Source organism: Hemitrygon akajei, chromosome 13 (genome assembly GCF_048418815.1).
Source record: "Hemitrygon akajei chromosome 13, sHemAka1.3, whole genome shotgun sequence".
Lineage (NCBI taxonomy): Eukaryota > Metazoa > Chordata > Chondrichthyes > Myliobatiformes > Dasyatidae > Hemitrygon > Hemitrygon akajei.
Window position 1 is genome coordinate 74436458 of NC_133136.1, and position 20478 is coordinate 74456935.

The 20478-nt window shown below is 38.9% G+C and overlaps 1 protein-coding gene across 4 annotated transcripts in view; it reads right to left on the reverse strand.

Moving 5' to 3' along the window:
• Positions 1-20478, reverse strand: part of rbpjb (recombination signal binding protein for immunoglobulin kappa J region b) — a 131975-nt gene that overhangs the window by 98766 nt on the left and 12731 nt on the right. The window contains exon 2 of one of the 4 annotated variants that reach the window (XM_073064875.1): positions 18746-18829. The exons of 2 other annotated variants lie outside the window; for them this stretch is intronic. Coding sequence is in view for 1 of the 2 variants with exons in the window: in XM_073064874.1 (XP_072920975.1) it covers positions 18737-18738 (2 nt within the window). In the remaining variant the exon portion in view is untranslated. Of the gene's footprint in view, positions 1-18736; positions 18830-20478 lie in introns of all 4 variants that reach the window. One more of the 4 variants, XM_073064874.1, reaches the window with a different exon arrangement.

A 20478-nucleotide genomic window follows, 5' to 3' on the forward strand; every position in this document is an offset into this window, starting at 1 on the left:
AACAGTTCATGTTCCTGGCCTTCCCTAGTATTGGTCCCCAATTTTTCTTGTGCTACATTGACAACTGCATTGCACTGCCTTATGCACACATGCGAAGCTCATCTCTTTTATCAATTATGCCTTCAACTTCCAGCCTGCCCTTAAATTCACTTGGTCCATTTCTGACTCCTCCCTCCTTTTTCTCATCTCTCTTCCCCCATCTCTGGAGAAAAACTGCCTACCCACATCTTGTATAAATTTACCGAATTCCATGGCAATCTTGACAATAGCTCTTTCCACACCATCTCCTGTAAAAATACTATACCCTTTTCTTAGTTCCTTCTTCTCCACTGCATCTGCTCCCAGGATGAGGCTTTCCCTGCCAGGACAACAGAGATGTCCTCATTCAAAGAACTAGGTTTCCTTTCCACCACCATTGATCCTGCCTTCACCTGAATCTCCTCCATTTCGAGACATCCAAGAGTACCCCATTTTCTCGCTGCCTCAACAAGGATGAAGTCTGTGTTTTTCTCATCTACCACATGAGCCTCCACTTCCAACACACCATTCTCATCAACTTTCGCCATCTTTAACTGGATCCTACCACCAAACACATCTTTACCCCCCCACCCCACCAATCCTCCACTTCCCACAGGAATCACTCCCTCCATGATTTACTTGTCTATTTGTCTCTCCTCACTATTCTTCCTCCTGGCAAGCAACAGAAATGCTACATCTGTCCATTCAACTCCTCCCTTACCTCCTTTCAGAGCCCCAATCAACCATTCAGGTAAGGCAACACTCCACCTGCAAATCTGTTGGTCGGTTTATTGTATCCAATGCTCCAGATATGGCCTCCTATACATTGATGTGGCCTGATGTAAATTAGGGACTGCGTTGTTGAGCATCTCCACTCCATTCACCAAAAGCGAAATTTCCCGGCGGTCTATTCCCATTCTGACATGTCGGTTCATGGCCTCCTTTTTTGCCACAATGAGGCTACTCTCATGATGGAAGAGTACACCTCATATTCCATCAAGGTAGCTTCCAACCTTATGGCACGAACAGAGATTTCTCTTCCAGTAATTTTTTCTCTCTCCCATTTCCCTCATCTTCAATTCCCCACTCTGCCTTCTTACCGCTTCTCTTCACCTACCTATCACCTCCTTCCAATGGCCCTCCTTCTTCCCTTTCTCCCATGGTCCACACTCCTCTCCTATCAGATTCCTTCTTTACCTTTCCCACCTGCCAGACTTCAGATATCATCTTCCAGCTAGTCCTCCTTCCTCTCCCTCCACTTCTTTGTTCTTGTGTCTTAAAGTAGATGCTGCCTGACCTGCCGACTTCCTCCAGCATTTTGTGTGTAGGGAAAAAAAATCACCTTGGAAACTGTAGCACAAGTAAACAACTTCATTTATCATAATTCCTTGGCAAGTATACCAAGCTAACTTGATCACCTGAAATGTAAAATGTTTATTCCACAACGCTACAGCATTGCTCAAGGTTGCACCAAGATAATATCCAAATGAAAGTAAATGCTCATTGTACTGTTGCATATGACCAGAACAATTCAGAATACATCACAGAATTAAGTTACCAAGGGAGGTCTAACCACACTTGTGAAGTTGCTTCTAACTAGCTGTAGCTTACAAGATAAAATGTGGCAATACAATGACTTTACTTCCTTGCTCCATCAAATGTTTCTGTAGTTAGACCATACTGATCAAAAACTACGCAATTCTGAATAAATCTGAGACACATATCCAGCAATTTCCATTCCATGTAGAGAGAATCCTTATTTTTAGCCTCTTATCCCTCATCACTTATCACCCCACTCCATCCTCCAACCAAAAAAAAATATCATGATCAACCAAATGGCATACTGAAAAGATTAAACTGGGTTTCATTGCTTTAGCCACCAATATATTGTGACTCTTTTTCCTCACACTCTAAACTCATCAGGATCACTGAAAAATGTATTTTAATACCAAGTAACATCTAAAATAAAAAGTGAACAATAAAGTGTTGGGGTATTTAATAGGAACAAAATCCAAAAGCAGATTTCCAGATGTTTTTCAAGTCTTTTCCCACCAAAGCCCAAATGTGCAGAATCAACAGTTTTTGCCATATATATTATTTAACCAGATTGCTAAAAAAATCCAGAACTGTCAAAAGATTGAGATTTTAAGATGGATACCTCAGTAAGTGGCCTAGTCACCATATGCCATCTGCTCTGCTTCACACCATGCCTCTTGCGAATAGTCAGTTCAATTAACTCTCATATTCAGAAGAGATCTGGGTAGCAGGTAACTATCACAGGCAGAGCTTGGATTCTGGGCCAGACCAAGGAAAATATCATCCATTAATTGAAAAGAAGCTCAAATTCCCTTTTGCCTAACACAAAGCACTTCAAATGCCTTTGAAATCAAAAGGGTCCTCTAAGGACAAGAGATTCCGCAGCTGCTGGAAAACCAGAGTATACTAAAGGAATGCTGTACAAGATGATGAGAGGCATTGATCGTGTGGATGGCCAGAAGCTTTTTCCCCCAGGGCTGAAATAGCTAGTACAAGGGGGCATAGTTTTAAGGTGCTTGAAAGTAGGTACAAAGGGGATGTCAAAGGCAAGTAGTTTCCAGAGTGTGGTGGGTGTGTGGAACATACTGCCAGTAAATATGGTAGAGGTGACACAACAAGGTCTTTTTAGAGACTCGTAGATGGGTACATGGAGCTTAGAAAAATAGAGTGCAACATGGTAGGAAAATCCTAGGCATTTCTAGAGTTGGTTACATGGGCGGTACAAAATTGTGGGCCAAAGAGCTGGTAATGTACTGTAGATTTCCTACATTTCCATGTAATTCAGCAAGTTAGGCAGCATCTATGGAAATGAATAAACAGTCAACATTTCAGGCCAAGATCCTTCATCAGGACCATAGAAAAGCACTAATCACTGCTGCCCAGCTGACAAATTTGTGTCAGATCTGAGGCTTCATTTTCAAACACCTTTCTCTACGATTGACAGATCATACCGACATTTTAAAGGTGCCATTGTCACAACCGTTAAGTATTAAATGCAATCCAAATAACCCAATTGCCTAGTCTTGTATACCATGCCTTGAAAAAATATTCAGCCCCAAACGCTTCGTTCACATAAGAACGTACGTATCAAGGCAGAATTAGGCCATTTGGCCCATCAAGACTACTCTGCCATTTCATCATGGCTAATCCAATTTTTCTCTCGGACCCAATCTCTTGCCTTCTCTCCATATCCTTTCATGCCCTGACCAATCAAGAATCTATCAACATCTGCCTTAAATGTACATAAAGTTGGCCTCCACAGCTGCCTGTAGCAAAGAATTCCATATATTCACCACTCTCTGGCTAAAGAAATTTCTCATCTCAGTTCTAAAAGGACACCCCTCTATTCTGGTCTTAGACCACTGGAAACATACTCTCCACAACCACTTTATCAAGGCCCTTCACCATTCAATAAATTTTAATGTTACTCCTCATTCTTCTGATTTCTAGTGAATACAGGCCCAGAGCTATGAAGAGCTCTTCATATGACAAGCCATTCAATCCTGGAATCACTTTCGCGAACCTTCTTTGAATCCTCTCCAGTTTAGAGTTAGGGTATTACAACCTGGGATTTTGATCAATTTAACTAAGAATTTTTATTTGTGAATCACATGCTCCTTTTTTCACAGCCCAAACATCGGGGAAGTTGTCAAGCATGAAAAACAAAAATTCAAAGACTGAAATGTCAGCACTTCAAAAATATTCATCTGCCTTTGGTCAGTATTTAGTTGAACCACCTCTTGTAGCTATTACAGCCACTATCTTTTTGGATGCGTCTCTATTAGCTTTGCACAACATGATGGAACAAGATTTGCTCAAGCTGTGCCAGGTTAATTGGGGAGCAGCAATGAACAGCAATCTTGAGGTCCTGCCAGAGATGTTCAATCGGGTTAAGGTCAGGTCTGAATGGGCCACTCAAGGACATCAATTTTCTTCATTTGAAGCTGCTCTGTGGTTGCTCTGGCAGTGTGCTTTGGGTCATTGCCCTGCTGAAAGACTAACTTCGTCCCCAGTTTAAGCTTTCTGGCAGAGACTAGTGTGTTTTTATCCAGGATCTCTCTGTACTTAGCAGCATTCATCTTCCCAGCAATCCTGACCAGATTTCAAGTCCCTGCTGCAGAAAAGCATCCTTATAGCATGATGCTACCTCCACCATACTTTACAGTAGAGATGGTGTTACCTGGCTGATGCGCAATATTAGACTTACACCACATGTTCTGTTTTGTGTTGAGGCCGAAAAGCTTCCACTTTAGTCTCATCCAACCCAAAGAACTTCTTCCACATCTTTACAGTACCTTCTAAGTGACACTTTCCAAAGTCTTTACGAGTAAGGATATACTTTTTTTAAAAAAGCCAAGGCTATTCATTTTTACTATTACATAAATACCTTTTTGCGCAAGACCACTGAGATTGTGGAGCCATGAATTTCATCTCTAGTTTCAGCCACTGAATTCTGAAGCTCAAAGTGACTGCTGGCATCACAGTAGATTCTCTCACAAGTGCCATTCTTCTCCAGTGACTATGCTTAGAAGTGTGTTGTAATCTAGGCAGTGTGGCTTTGGTTTCATATTTTTCCCCACTTTTTTCACAATGGACTGCATTGAGCTCTGAGGTATGTTCAGTGACGTTAAGATGGTTTTGTCCTCTTCCTCAGATCTGCGCTTTTCTAGTATCATTTCCCTGACTTTGTCCTCATTTTGCTTTGCTCTGTTGAAAATCTACCATAGTGTTAATCCTTACAGAGAAAGGGGGTATTTATTCCTATGAGTTCATTGAGAAGAGGTGATCCTACGATTTTCTAAATTATTAAATTAGGTGAGTTAGCAAAGTAATATATTGTGAATGAGGAAAGTTTGGAAGGCTTTGGAAGTTTTTTGATTTGACATGATACACAATGTTTTGTAGATTAGCTCAAAAAATTCCACTTCAAAATATCTTAAATTTAGGAAATGAGACAGTGAAGGCATTAATGGATGCCGAATAACAGAAGAAATGCTCACAAGTTCCTCAAGACCTTTTGCATTTCGTCACACACTCAAGGAAACAACTAACTCAAGGAAATCAGAAAAGGCTAGCAATATTAATCAAGTCAGGTATCACATGTGAACAGGGCAAGAATGCACTTATCATCTCTCCAAAGCTGGTCAAAATTCTGATAAATCATTGACACGTTAATCAAGTCTCCCCCCGCTCCCCATACATCCTGCCTGACCTGTTCAGTATTCCAACATTCTCTGATTCTACTTAAGATGTCTTAGTATTCAGCTTTTCAATGAATAACAGTAGGCAGTTTCATGAGTATTCTCAATGTCAATGATGATAAAACCCAGCAGCTGAGTGGAAAAGATTGAAGACTTTCCAATAATCTTCAGCAAGAGACACTGGGCACATTATAGTTCAAGTGTCCTTAAGGCTGAAGCTCCCACACAGTCAGATGCATGTCTACATTTCTGATGCACTCGTAAGGAAACAGAAACCACTGAACACACTAAAAGAACAAAGCCTACGCGCATTCTTCTGAATTGAAGTTTGACAACCAGGACTAGATACACCTCCAAACTCAGTTTTTCAATAAAGTTACAATGCTGGATGAATACAATAAGATGGAAGTTCTGAAAATTTAAACACGACTGCTTATATGGCTATATCAGTTACTTTCAATGACAATGGGAAAGAAAAATTGATAGCTGTGTAGATAACAACACAGTGACAACAGTAACAACACTAGGGAAGAGTACAAACCAAGAAATGAGAGCATGCAAAAAGAGTAGTGATTAATCATAGGCAATATTAATCTTAATGTAAATTGGATTAATCAAATTGGAAATGGTATCCACAAGAATTAATACACAGTATAGTACATTCAGGAGAATTTCTTAATTGAATAGAAATCAGGGAATAAGCTATTCTGAATCCGGGGATGTATAATGAAATAGGTTCAATAAACTACAATTCCCTAGGAAGCAAGCATCATAGCAAGACAGAATTTAGTAACTTGGGTCTGAAACAATTATATTAAACTTAAGGGATTTATACTGTAACACGAATAGTTGACCACAGTGGACTCGGGGAAATAGATTAGCAGGTAAAACATAGACAAGTAATGGCAAACATTTAGGCAACAATTCAGGACTCCCGACCCCCCCCCCAAAAAAAAACCCAGAATCGTTCTTCATTGGAATATTGGAAGGATGAAACAACAATGGTCTAGGAAAATAGAATACTAAAGTTTAAAAAAGGCAAAAGATACTTGGAGGTAAACATCGACTTAAATTCATAAGCTGAAGGATGACCAAACAAAACAAAACAAAGAAAATAAGAGGGGAAATAAGCAAGAAGCATAGGAGTTTTGTTTTGCAAGAAGCATAAAAAGGCAGTTAAAATAAACACAGGCCTGATAGAGAATAAGGCTGGAGAAACAGAATTGGGGAACCAGGAAATAACAGAGAAGGTAAATACTTTGCATCCGTCTTTGTGGTAGAAGGTAGCTCAAATATCCTGTGATAATAAAAAATGACAGAAGAAATTATTTTACAAGACCGAGCCAGCAGTAGAAAAATTAAAAGGAGTTGAAAGCAAATAATCCCGTGCCCAATGGTTTGTATCCAAGGATCCTAAACGAGTGCCCACATAGAGGATGGATTAGTTGCAATTTCCAAAATCAAGATTCTAGAGAAGTGAAAGCTTACAATGTGATTAATCAAACAAAAAAGATGGGAGGCGAAGATCATGAGGCCAGTCAGTTGATAACTGTTATTGGAAAACTGTTGGAATCAATGAAGCAATAGCAGAATATTTGGAACATCAGTCAGATTAAGCAGAATCACCATAGCTTCAGAAGGAGCAATTACATTTAACAATTTTAAGAGTTCTTTACAGTGGTAACAGCTGGAACAGGTAGAAGGGAACTGTTCAACACAAACCACCTGTATTTAGATCATACTGTGACTCAGAACCTCCAGTTGCACAATATTTTAATTCTCTATCCTACCTCTACTCATGTCCTTCTGCACTGTTAGAATAATGCCCAAAGCAATCTTGAGAAACAGCATTTCATCAACCATCTGGGCACAATACAGCCCTGTCTCAAGATTGAATTCAACAACTTGAGGTAAATTGGTTTCTGTGCATTTGAACTAGCTATTTCTGTTCCAAGTTTGCCATACTGGCTTAGCTCAACTACACAACCTTTATGTAGAGCATGTACTACAGCACTGCATTTTGCACTTTTTTTTAAATGTTATTTTGTTTATTCTCTAACTGTCCTTATTTCAAAGTTATTGTTTCTTTTTTTCCTTTAATTGCCACTTGAGTCACTAGTTGGATAAATTCCTCAGCTAATCCTGATCTCACGTCAAAGATATTCCTCTTCTCCTTTCTTTACCTACCTCCATGAATTAGAAACTAACTTGGTTTCTTTATTTCAATCCTAAGAGGCTTCAACCTCAATTGTTAACTGTGTTCTTCCTGCCACAAGTACTGCCAGACCTGCTGAATGTTTCCAGCATTTTCCACTTTTATTTCAAAAAGATATTAATTGGTTAAATAAGAGCAGACGTGATTAAAGACTTGGTTAAAGGAAGAGAATTGCAGAAAGATGCAGCACAAAAAGATTTGTGGACCTTCATATATTCAAAGATTCAAAGTACATTTATTATCAAAGAATGTGTAAATTATATAACTTGAGATTTGTTTGTCTACAGGCAGCCACAAAGAAACCTGAAGAACCCAATTTAAAAAGAGACCATAACCACTGTGCTGAGAAACACACACACGTGCAAGCAGGAGCAAACAACAGCATTGTGAACCAGTCTGAGTTCTTGGATCCACTCCCTGAAGCAGCCGGAGCAGGCCCAAGCCTCGGTCTAATTCATCATATTAGTGGGGCAAAAAACACTGCGAAACTCAGAGATAACAGCTGCCAGAACACTGAACAGGATGCCACGGAGAGTGAAATGAACAATGCAGGAGAATGAGCGATATCAGCCTGACCCTCTCCCAACACTCAGGTTTTCCAGTCTACCTGGCCCAGCATTTAAATTGTCTAAGCACCAGGCAGTGCCTTGCTCTAGGACCCAGATCCCAATACAGCAACACACTTGGGCTGCACAGCCCAACACCATTCCTGATCTCACCAAATCGGCTCAATGCTTGGAGCAATCCAACCTCGCATCTTGGTTAAGTGGACAGGCATCAACTCTCTTCCACGCAGACTCCTCTCCAGCCACACACTCCAACTTTAAATGCAATACCAACTCTGTCTGCGACCCCGGGAACACATTGCACTTTAGCTTTATGATACACTCGCACAGCCTATCCTTCGAATCAGCTTTGCTTCCACTTGCTTCTTCATTGTTTACAGTGATAGTTTACCACAATTTACTTCAGAAAAGGTGTTATTAGTAATGTTTTTAGTCAAATTTCTTGCCTTTAGAACTACCAGTGAACTTTCGCACACATTCAGCAGCGCCACCTTAAACCGGAAGTTTTAAGATGCCCTGGAAATTATATGAAGCAAAGGTAGCATTCAGGTACAGCAGAGGAGTGGAAAGAACAATGGAATATTTAAGATGCATTACTGTAGTCTAGTGGCTAGCACAATGCTTTACAACATCAGCAACCCAGGTTCAATTCCCACTGCTCCCTGTAAGAAGCTTGTATGTTCTCCCCATGACCACGTGGATTCCTCCAGGCACTCTGACTTCCTCCCACAGTCCAATGATGTACTGGTTGATAGGTTAATTGGTCAATGTAAATTTTCCTGTGATTAGACTAGGTTAAATTGGTATGGTTGCTGGGTAGTACACGCTAGGAAGGCCTATTCTGCGTTGTATCTCAATAAAATAACAAACAAAAATTCAGTCAAGGTTCAGCAGTTATGATCCCAGGCATGGAAAGGTAGAACAGACTGATCCTATACTAATCAGTGTTTAGAAAAAAAGGAAGGATGTCTCTTCAAAACATTTGACTTTTAAGAGATAGGACAGGATGAATGCCAGAAAGATTCTCCTCATGGAAAACAAAACCTAACAAAAGAGGGCCTTGCTTCAGAATAAAGGAGCTTCAATCTAAGGCTGATGACGATTTTCTTCTCTCAAAAGGGCTATGTTTGAAATTCATCAGAATACATGCCAGTTTCTTTCGTATTCAAAGTTGAAATAGATTTTTTTTTAAATCAGTAAGGGAGGCAAGGGTTCTTAGAATAAAGCAGAGAAGAAAACATGAATGTTGGATGATTATATTGAATATGATACTATCGAATACAGCCACAAATACAACCATGAAAATTTTCAGGACTGAATGGCCCACTCATGTTCCTATTTCTTACACTTAAGCACTACAGTGATGAAAGGAATCATTAACTGTGCTAACAAGAGGCCCCTATCAACAACTTGCTCTCTGATGCTTAATAGAATTCAGACAATACCTCTCTTCCAGATTTCATAAAAACTTTAGTTGAAACATGGACCAAATTGAACTCCAAAAAGTGAAGTGAAAGTGAATCCAAATCATTTTAAGACAATAAGTTAATGCAGCATAAAGAACCCAATGTAAACCAGAAATTAAACTTTCTAATGGCTGGACTAATAACTAACATAAAAAAGTGGTTATGGTTGTCAAACATTAAGTTGCTCAGCGAAGATGCCTATCCACCTACAGCAACTTGAATAGACCTTCCCTTTACTAGGTTAAACTTAGGATGTTTAACATAGAAGGACGTTTGTTGACAATTTTGTGTTCAGTTCTTTTTGCAACTCAGAATGAGGCAACATGGGCTTGGCTATACCAAAGCCCTAATAGCATTAAAGCTCAGGCTGATGTGAAATAGGAAGTAGCAATTTGCAATTTCCAATTTCCACAAGTACTAGGCCAGGATAAGAGAGCATAAAAATTTATGGTGCAGAACAAAACCATTTGACCTATCAAGTACAAGTTGGCAGCTTCCCAACTCTTGTTTTGCACAGGACATCAATTGTGCATTCAGATATGCTTTTTTTTAAGGTAGTAGTCTCCGCCTCTAGTTTTGGATCCCCACGCTTTGGGTGAAAACAGTTTTCTTATCCCACAACCTTTAGGTTAATATTCACGATCCCCATCAGCACAGGTGTACCACATTGGCTGTGTGCTTACCCACATTTTTTTTTTACACTTATTAATGTGTGGCTAAGAATAGCTCCAATGCTGTATTTCAGTATTTCTGACAACCCCACTATCACAGGCCCCATCAAAGGTAGTGATGAATTAGCATATAGGAGAGAGATTGGGAATCCAGCTGTGGAACAACAACCTCTTACTCAATGTCATAAGACCAAGCAGCTGTTTATTAATTTCAAGAGAAGGAAACCAGAGGTCCATGAACCAGTCCTCATTGAGGGATCAGAGGTGGAGAGGGTCAGTAACTTTAGATTCCTTGGTATTATCATTTCGGAGGACCTGTCCTGGACCCATAATTGTAAGAGTAATTGTTAAGAAAGCACAGCAGTGCCTCTACTTCCTTACTCCATTCAGCATGACAGCTAAAACTGATGGACCTATATAGACGTGTGGTGGAAATACTATTGACAGGCTGCATCACAACCTGGTATGGAAACACCAATGCCCTTGAATGGGAAAATCCTACAAAAAGCAGTGGATATGGCCCAGTTCATCATGGGTAAAGCCTTCTCCATCATGGAGCATATCTAGACGGAGCGCTGTCGCAGAAAGGCAACATCCATCATCAAGGACTCCACCTCCTAGGTTATGCTCTCTTTTCACTGCTGCCATCAGGTTCAGAAACAGTTATTACCCCTCAACCATCAGGCTCTTGAACCAGTGTGGATTATCATTGAGATGTTCTCAAAAGCTATGGACTCATATGGTCTCGGCACGAAACGTCGACAATGCTTCTCCCTACAGATGCTGCCTGGCCTGCTGCATTCCACCAGCATTTTGTGTGCATGACTCATATGCTCCTTCCACAAAGAAAAAAAATCGCTACTTCAGTAACATCTCTGTAAACCTCCTCTTACCATCTCTGGTGTTCTGACATCATTCATCTAATTTAGTGCCAGGACAAGAATAATTATACCACCCAAATGCCAGCACATAGCGACCTCCCAAAAGAAAAAGCCAACTATCTCCCTCTCGCATTGAAACATTTTGATCACTACCAAATCTCTCCTTATGAAGATTATAAGAAATAGGTGGACATCAGTAGGTAATAATACAAATGTTGAAACAACAAAAATAGGATACAGACACACTTCCTGTTACAACAAAGGCTTTCCACCATCTGCAAAGCACATGCATGTAGCAAAATAATCTCCACAGATGAGTGCAGTTCAGAAGTTAAATCTGACATCAAGCGGTATAAAGCAGCTTCTCCATCACCTGATGCACCACTCTAGGTTGATCCTCCCTCCACCACTTTTACAGTCCCATTTCCTGTGTGAAATGCAGAGCTTGTTGTGACTTATTTGACTGTCTAAATTACAAAAGAGCTACTTCTTCCAAGTTCTCCTCCAAATCATACACCACACTGACTTTGAAAATTAGCATTCAAATCCCAGAAACTCCCTAACTGAAGATTACATAATTCTTTTACTAGTATGCCTTTGATTCCAATTTCAACAGCAAATGTTAAGTCTGTATAACTTTCTAATTATATTAACTTCTCTGCTGCTAATACAAAGCCTTGCTATACTTAAAAATGGAAGTTACTCCATAATTTGAATTAGGTAACACAAATAAATTTTTACTGCGCAAAAAAATTCCAGATAACCTGAGTTAAAAGTAGACTGTTGCATTAATATTTCTTTTTACTGATTAGTCTCCAAAATTCTGAAGTTTTTTCATAGGGTCCACAAGGTTTCCACTTCCCTCAAACCATATCAGGTGAGAATTTAAATTTTCATTTCTCAAATTTCATAAAATTAAACCAAATTCATTCATGGTTTTCCATCTGATGTTAAGTCCCACTATTGAGACCAAGCACACACCATTATATAGAACAATATCATCAGAGGCCACTTCCCTTATTAACAGTGCTTTGTGCTGGAAATCATTTCCACAATCAAAGAACCTAAAGGCTCACCCACAAAACCCAGGAATTCCACATTTGCCTAACATCTAAAATTTTTTCAGTACAAAAAAAATCTGTAACACATCGCTGGTTTGTGGAAAAAATATGTAAAGCAACATGAATAAAAGGTATAAAACAGGAACAAAAATCCACTCCACAGTAAAGGCACTTATCTGAAGATTAGATTAAAATTTAATTTTATTACTATTACTATTCTACCTCACCTCCACGCATAGAAAATGTATTCGAGCAATTGCAATCTACAATGAAAGAAATCTTGTTTCTTCTAATAGTACAATACATCTGTATTTTCTCATTTTAAAATGATACATCACAGAAAATCTACACAATAAGTAGATGGTGACAATTAGATGTCACACTTTGTTACAAAGGCACATTTCATTGAAACTATAGACAACAAATATGTAAAGTGGCTTTCTAATAAATAAATGCATTAAACTATAGATAATGAATATTCCACTTTTCAGTTTGAGTAAACAAATTTTGAGCTTTATGTGACTAGCTAGCATCCCTGAAAGAGTTTGTGCCCCGTGAGAATTTTTTTTGATCATATTTCCATTAAAAACTGATTTATTTTGAGCAATCTGTATCAGCACGCAATTTAAGTTCTCCATCTATTTTCTGTGGTTATACACTGCTGCATTTCAAACTGTTGCACTTTAGTATCAACCTGCATTGTCACTGGTATTAGAAGGTTATGGTTTCAAGTGCCAACCCCGCAGATAGATTCACATTTCAGATTGATATCCCACCATAGGTTTAAGTAAATGCTGCACTACCGGACTGTCAAGCATAAAGGCATTATCACATCCATCCCCTTGGAAGAATGCAAAAGTCCTAATATTTGAAGAACAGTGAAACTCTTCCAACCTCTTGCAGACTACTTATCTGTCAATGTCACAAATAGATAACCTGGTCACTGATCTGATTGACATTTGTAAGAGTTCTGTCTCGACTATGACGGCATTTCATTGGCTCTATTTTAATTTCAAGCTTGTCATTTCTAATAAAATATTTTTACTAAAAAGTTCCACAAAACTGAAGCTTAAGTTTTTAAGCAATCTGTAGATTTTCTCATATTGAATTACAAATTACATTTGCCTAGAATTCTGAACTTTTAAAGAGATAAATAAGGCAACTATTTATGACATTATAAAACGACTAAAACTACCATAGGAGAATTAGCAGTTTATACAATTTATTCAGAGCGTATTTCCTTATAGTGTCACACAACATATGCATCAACAAGTTCTGTCTGATCAAGAAAAAAAAATCTAAAATAAATACATAATACTTACAACGTAAATTTGTGAAAAGAATCTTCCAACATTTTAGATCAGTGACATAGGACACCAACCCAAGGCATTTGTAGTTTATTCCTCCACACGCTGCCAAATATTGAGTAATTCAATGTTGTGTGTTCATGTTACACTCCAGAGAAACTTGCACAAAAGAAAATGCACTAACATGTCCTTGCAGTGCCAAAGAGGTAGTAGCACTGTTCAAAGTACCTTCTTTCAGATGTGAAATCAAATCAATATACTGTAACATACAAAACACGCTTGAGAAACTCACTAAGTCAGGCAGCACCTATGGAAATTAATACACAGTCAATGTTTTGGGCCAGGACTCTTCTTCAGGGCTGGAAAGGAAGGGAAAAGGCACCAAAATAGTAATAAGGTGGGGGGAAGATGGGGGGGAGGAGAGGAAGGAGGACAGCTAAAAGGTGGGTGGGAAAGGTAAAGGGCTGGAGAGGAAGGAATCTGTTAGGAGAGGAGAGTGGACCATGGGAGAAAGAGAAGGAGGCAACAGGGTAAACAATAGGCAGGTGAGAAGAGACAAGCCAGAGAATGGGGAACAGAAGAGGGAAGGCAGAAGGAAAAAATGACCAAAAGGAGAAAACGATGTTCATGCCATTTGGTTGGAGGCTACTCATATGAAATACAAGGTTTTGTTTCATCCACTCTGAGTGGACTCCTCCTGGCACAAGAGGAGGCCTTGAACAAACATGTTGGAACAGAGATGGGAATAGGAATTAAAACAATTGACCATCAGGAAATTATACTTCTGTTAGATGGAGCAGAAGTGCTCGACAAAGTGGTCCCCCAATTTACTGTGGGTTGCAGCAATGAACAGCAGGCCACATCGGAGGCACTGGATACCACAGGTGACCCCAAAGGATTCGCAAATGAAGTGGTGCCTCAACTGGAAGGACTGTTTGGGGTCCTGAATGGAGGTGAATGGGCAGATGTAACACTTTGGCCATTTGCAGGGATAAATGCCAGGAGATTAGTGGGGAGAGACGAATGGGCGAGGAAATCATGGAGGGAGCAACCCATTTAGAAGATGAAGAGGCAGGAGGAAGACAGAGGTAAAGATGTGTTTGATGGTAGAATTTCTTTGGAGATGACAGAAGTTGAGGAGAATGATGTGTTGGAAGCGGATGCCCATGAAGTGGTGGGTAGGACAAGAGGAACTCTATCCCTGGCGATGGAAAGATGGAGTGAGTGCAGATGTCCAGGAAATGGAGGACGCTTCTGATGTTGCTGTAAAAGATAATCTTATCCTGGGAACAGATAAGACAGAGAGGAAGGAACTGAGAAAAAGGAATAGCGTTTTTATAGGAGAAAGGGTGGGAAGAGATATAGTCAAGATAGTAAAGGGAATTGGTAGATTTAATAAAAATATAAAATCAATACACTGGCTAGATCAAATGGCATCATTTTTGATATGCCACCAAAGAGCATGGGTGTTCTCTCCGATATCCCAGCACAGTTACTCCTTTTAAATGTCAAGGTGGTTTAGGAGCAAGGATAGACAACTGTAAGTGCCTTCTTTAAAATATGCAATAAGCTTTTACTTTTGCCAAACATTCTCTAACAATTTATTTCAATGATATGTGATTTAACTATTGTTTAAAAAAGTTTTTAAAAAACCCATTTTCCACTAAATTTAATAAAACTCAAAATTTTATGGTCTAAACTCTGCTTGATCATTCTTTGCATGCTTCAGTGGGAGTTTAGTTCCAGTAGTCAAAATTAGCAGGCTTCTTATCCTATTCTCAAAGATCTTCTGTGGAGGTGTTACAGTGGTCTAACTGACAATCAAAAAGTATTAAAGTTTTTGAAGAATTGCTTGTAAGCACCAATACAGCTCAATATATAGTATTTTGGTCAAAACATAATGACATTTTTATTTCAAATTAAGTGATTTACTATTGTAATGATTAAAGCTTTTAGAAAACAAATCTAACCAAGGGAAAATAAATCTTTGTTGCCCCATATGTAGTCTCTTTAGCAAAAAGCTGCATGAAATGCACAGCACAGAAGACAATGATTCAGACTGGGATCCATTTGGTCTTGATAAAGGCAGCTGCTAAATAAGCCTGACTTTTTTTTAAAATCAGTACTGATAAACCGGGCTGTTTAATTCAACAGTAATTGACCAAAGAAGCTGCTCAGACATTAGATTGCAAGTACAGTGGATTCTGATTAATTAGGCCATCGGTTAATCGAAGCAGCTCTTAAAGAACAAAAACTACGGTAATCAAGAGTCAGAATTCTCTTCGTTTATTTGGGACACTATGCTCCTTAATTGGAACAGAAGACTGTTCAGTTTCTAACCAGCATTAGTCACATGCATTTATGCAATCGTTAGATACTACACAATGCTTAGAGTGAAGATTTTAAATAATGCCAGTTGAGTGCGCTTATGTTTGTCACTGATAGTTGGCGAGAAGCAAGTAGTAAGACAATTCAAAGTTGTTTTCCTCACTGTGGTTTCAAGCACTCAGGCTTTGAGATGCCAGAAACAGTCATTAGACGTTACAAAACAAACAGTTTTTACATAGAGTCAGTTGCATGTGTTTGTGTTATGTTATTCATTTCAGCTGACAGACGCTGATTCAAAAACCTGTGATTTTTGATAATTTTGGTTTTAAATTTTGATCTTATGCAGGAAAGCTGAGAAGGTAGTCCATTTTTTGCACTAGGTGCCTTTGCTGATTTTGTTCATTTACACTCAAACAAAAAAACACAACAGCAAAGAATTCTTCTGTCAATAAGTATGAGGAACTAATACACAGTGTTCTAATTTGTTCTGTTTCATTTAAATGCATAATTTGTTACTCAGTTAAACAGTAATTGGTCTTTTAACTATTTCCACGAAACTTTGGCTAATTGGGGCTGCCGCTTAATTGGGCCAAACTGTACTGGTCCCAATGTGTCTCAATTAACTAGAAACTATTGTATTGGTTTCCCCCATACTGTAAATTAAAAAATGCTGGAAAAATATACATCATATTGCAATATTCCACAGCTATATGTTAATGCTCTCATTCATTTCTCCTCCATTTAATGCAATTTGAATATTGCATACATGCTTTCCTTATTTTCAAAATTGCTGATATATATATCTACAACCAATGTTCATGAAGACTTAAGTCAATTAGAGCAATGTAGTGCCAGAAAAATAAACTACTGCCTTCCATACTTTCCAATTACAATCTATGGTAATCTATGGTAGTTTTATTTCCCACATATAAAACTACAATATGATGCGAAGCAGTTTTGACCATGAAACAAAAGTCCCACAGTTTAAGGCCTATACGTTTCATCCACTAGTCAAGATGGCTAAAGTTTGTAGAGTAGCCACCATAAAACATGGATAAATCAATACCTTGAGGTGTTTGAATTAAAAAATTCCTTCCGCAGTTCATGCTGAAAGATAACTTCTAGACAATGTCTCCATAAACTTCAGCCTCTCCATTATTTCACCAAATGAAATGCCACACTGCTAACAAACGAACAAATATCTCTAAAGCAATATGGTTGATTTCCACAAAGCATCAAAGGTCAGTGCCCCATCTGGGAAATACAATTTCTCAAACAAACATCTTTTAATGCTGATCATAAACACAAGAGATTCTGTGGACGATGAAAGCCCAGAGCAACACACAAAATACTGGAGGAACTCAGCAGGATCTATGGATGAGAATCAACAGTCGGTGTTTTGGGATGTGACCCTTTATCAGGAGTGGAAAAGGGGGAAGAAGCCAGAATAACAAGATGGAGGTGGGGGAGGGGCTGAAGTGATAAGCTGGGAGGTGTTAGGTGGAAAAGTTAAGGGCTGAAGGAGGAACCTTTTCATGCTAGACATCAAGCTTAGGTCTAGATAACCTTGAGGAAAAAACATTTTCAGTAGATGTAAAGATTTCTCACCTGCTGCCCACCCCAGAAACCAGCGTAGTGTGTTTCAAGAGGTTCACATATGCTAACCAGGTAGTAAAAATAATTCCAAGACAAGTTTATCACACATCCCCCACAACAGCAAGCATCTCACCTTACTGGGGTTAAGAAATAACCACAAATGGGGAAGAGGAACAAAAAGCAAAAATTCCTAATAACAGATTCCGCTTTAATTATGATATAATCCAGTCCAAAAAGAAGAAAAACTGGTGTGCTATTTCATCACATCAACTTAAAATTTGCATCAAACTTAAATACTACATGCTTTCTTGTTATTTTTAAACATGCCAACAAGTGCAATATTTAAACGACAGCCTGAAAGAAATTTGAAAATAATCAAAATTTCATGAGCTATTTGTTTTATTGTTGGTAGAAAGAACAACTGATTTATTAAGAGCATGGCAGGTATGTTTAATGCCAACACACATAACCATATATAACCATATAACAATCACAGCACGGAAACAGGCCATTCCCGCCCTCCTAGTCCGTGCCGAACTCTTAATCTCACCTAGTCCCACCTACCCGCACTCAGCCCATAACCCTCCACTCCTTTCCTGTCCATATACCTATCCAATTTTACCTTAAATGACACAACTGAACTGGCCTCTACTACTTCTACAGGAAGCTCATTCCACACAGCTATCACTCTCTGAGTAAAGAAATACCCCCTCGTGCTTCCCTTAAACTTTTGCCCCCTAACTCTCAAATCATGTCCTCTCGTTTGAATCTCCCCTACTCTCAATGGAAACAGCCTATTCACGTCAACTCTATCTATCCCTCTCAACATTTTAAATACCTCGATCAAATCCCCCCTCAACCTTCTACGCTCCAATGAATAGAGACCTAACTTGTTCAACCTTTCTCTGTAACTTAAGTGCTGAAACCCAGGTAACATCCTAGTAAATCGTCTCTGCACTCTCTCTAATTTATTGATATCTTTCCTATAATTCGGTGACCAGAACTGTACACAATATTCCAAATTTGGCCTTACCAATGCCTTGTACAATTTTAACATTACATCCCAACTTCTGTACTCAATGCTCTGATTGAATAGCAAAATATTCTTACTAACCATTGAAATAAACTTTGTCAGTAACTTAAGAGGATTTTGACATGTCAAAATGTCAAAAAATGATATAAAATGATTTTGAAATGTCTGATTAAAGTCATTCAATTCATTTAAGTATCTTGCAGCCTTTGTCATACTATTTTAAGAGTACATCAAATTTTCTACCTATGCTATCAAGTTCATTTACTATCATTGCATGAAAAAAATCAATCTTCATTTTGGTAAGCATGATCTCACATCTTGTAACACACTTGATTTGATGTAGAATAGTAGACCTACATGATTTACCGCTTACAATCTTCCTAGTCAACTTCCAGTTCTTGCACATGGAGCACCACAAGCAAGTATCATCTTCAGAGGAAAAGTCTGAAACTGACAAATAATTTAACAAGGTAAATAACTGATTTTCAACAAACAATCTGGAGGAGGAATAAAGTGCATCAAACAGCATCGGTGGGGGGGGGGGGGGGTTGGTGACTTTTGATTTGAAGCATTGCTTCAGGACTGAGTGGAAAAGGATGAAAGAGAGTGAGACTGGGGGTAGAGGGTGGCGGTGTGTAGATTGATGGCCTGAGAAGGAGGAAGGGAGAAGAATGATGGGTAGAGATGGGGGGGGGGGGGGGGGAAGAGGTAGAATAAAAGCTCTTGTTCTCAGAGATGGGCCTCTTCCGAGCAGTTGAAGAGGCCAAAGACAGACAGTTTCAGTGTAAGAATGGGGAGAGAAGTTTAAATACCATGCAAATGGCAGCCACACCTCTTCATTCTCAGTACTGATGCAAGGGTTGGACCCAAAACTTAGACAATTCCACTCCCCTATTGATCCACCCCCTGCCATGCAGGTATAACTCCACTGACAATTCCTTCAGCAGATTGTTTGTTGCTCCAGATTCCAGCACCTGCAGTTTCAATTTTCAAATCTTTGCTGTATCCAAGCTGCCCACTCAGATTCAAATATTGCTCTTCATTTATTAATATTACCAATCTGACCAGCTAATCCAATGAATAACTATACCTAAAACAGAAAAACAGCACAGAACAAGCTTTTCTTGTTATATATTACTTTAAGATGTTGCTTTCTAATCTTCAGCCAAATTCTTTTCACCCCAATTCCAATGATGAATGGTTTCAAGGTGTAATTATCTTTTCTGCAGAATTTTAAATTCAAAACAGTATTCACTCTAAAATTAGACTTTACATAATCTGTCTCTTAAAACATGTTTCCCCACCACACCCCTCACCAATCCGTTGACTGCTGCTTTCCAATTTATTTACGTTATTACCAATTACTGTTCTATAGCCACACCTTCAATTAGTTAGGAATCCTTCACTTCTCCCTACATTACTTTTTTTTCCCCACTTCATCAACTGCAGCACACTGAAGTGTAAATCATCTTTACACTTGCTGGCCATCTTTCATTAATCAGATGTATAAAGAAAATGCCAACTTATAGAAATTGCAAGGTAGTTACAGAGCTATTACATGAAATAACCTGAGTGGAATATGTCTTACATCCAAAGTTAAGAGGAGTGCAGAAATGTGATGTACAGGATGGTTGAGTGATGTCATAACAACCCTGTCTTCAGTGTCAGTAAATCCAAGGAATTGATAATGGATTCCAGAAAGGAAAAGTCAAGTGAACACAGACCTGCCCTCATCAACAGTGGGGAAAAAATGTGACTAGTCTCAAGTTCCTGGGTGTCAACATCTCTGAAGATCTATCCTGGACCCAAAATACTGATGAAATTACAAACAAGGCACATCAGCACCTATACTTCATTAGGAGTTTGAGGAGATTTCATAGCCACCAAAGGCAAGCAAATTTCTATAGATGACCTGTGGAGAGCATTCTAACTGGTTGCATCACCATCTGGTATGGCCATTGCACAGGATTGGAAAAAGCTGCAGAGGTTTGTAAACTCAGCCAGTTCCATCATGAGCACTAACTTCCCCAGCATCAATCACAACTTCAAAAAGGCAATGCCTCAAAAAAAGATTAAGGATCCCCATCACCCATGCCCTC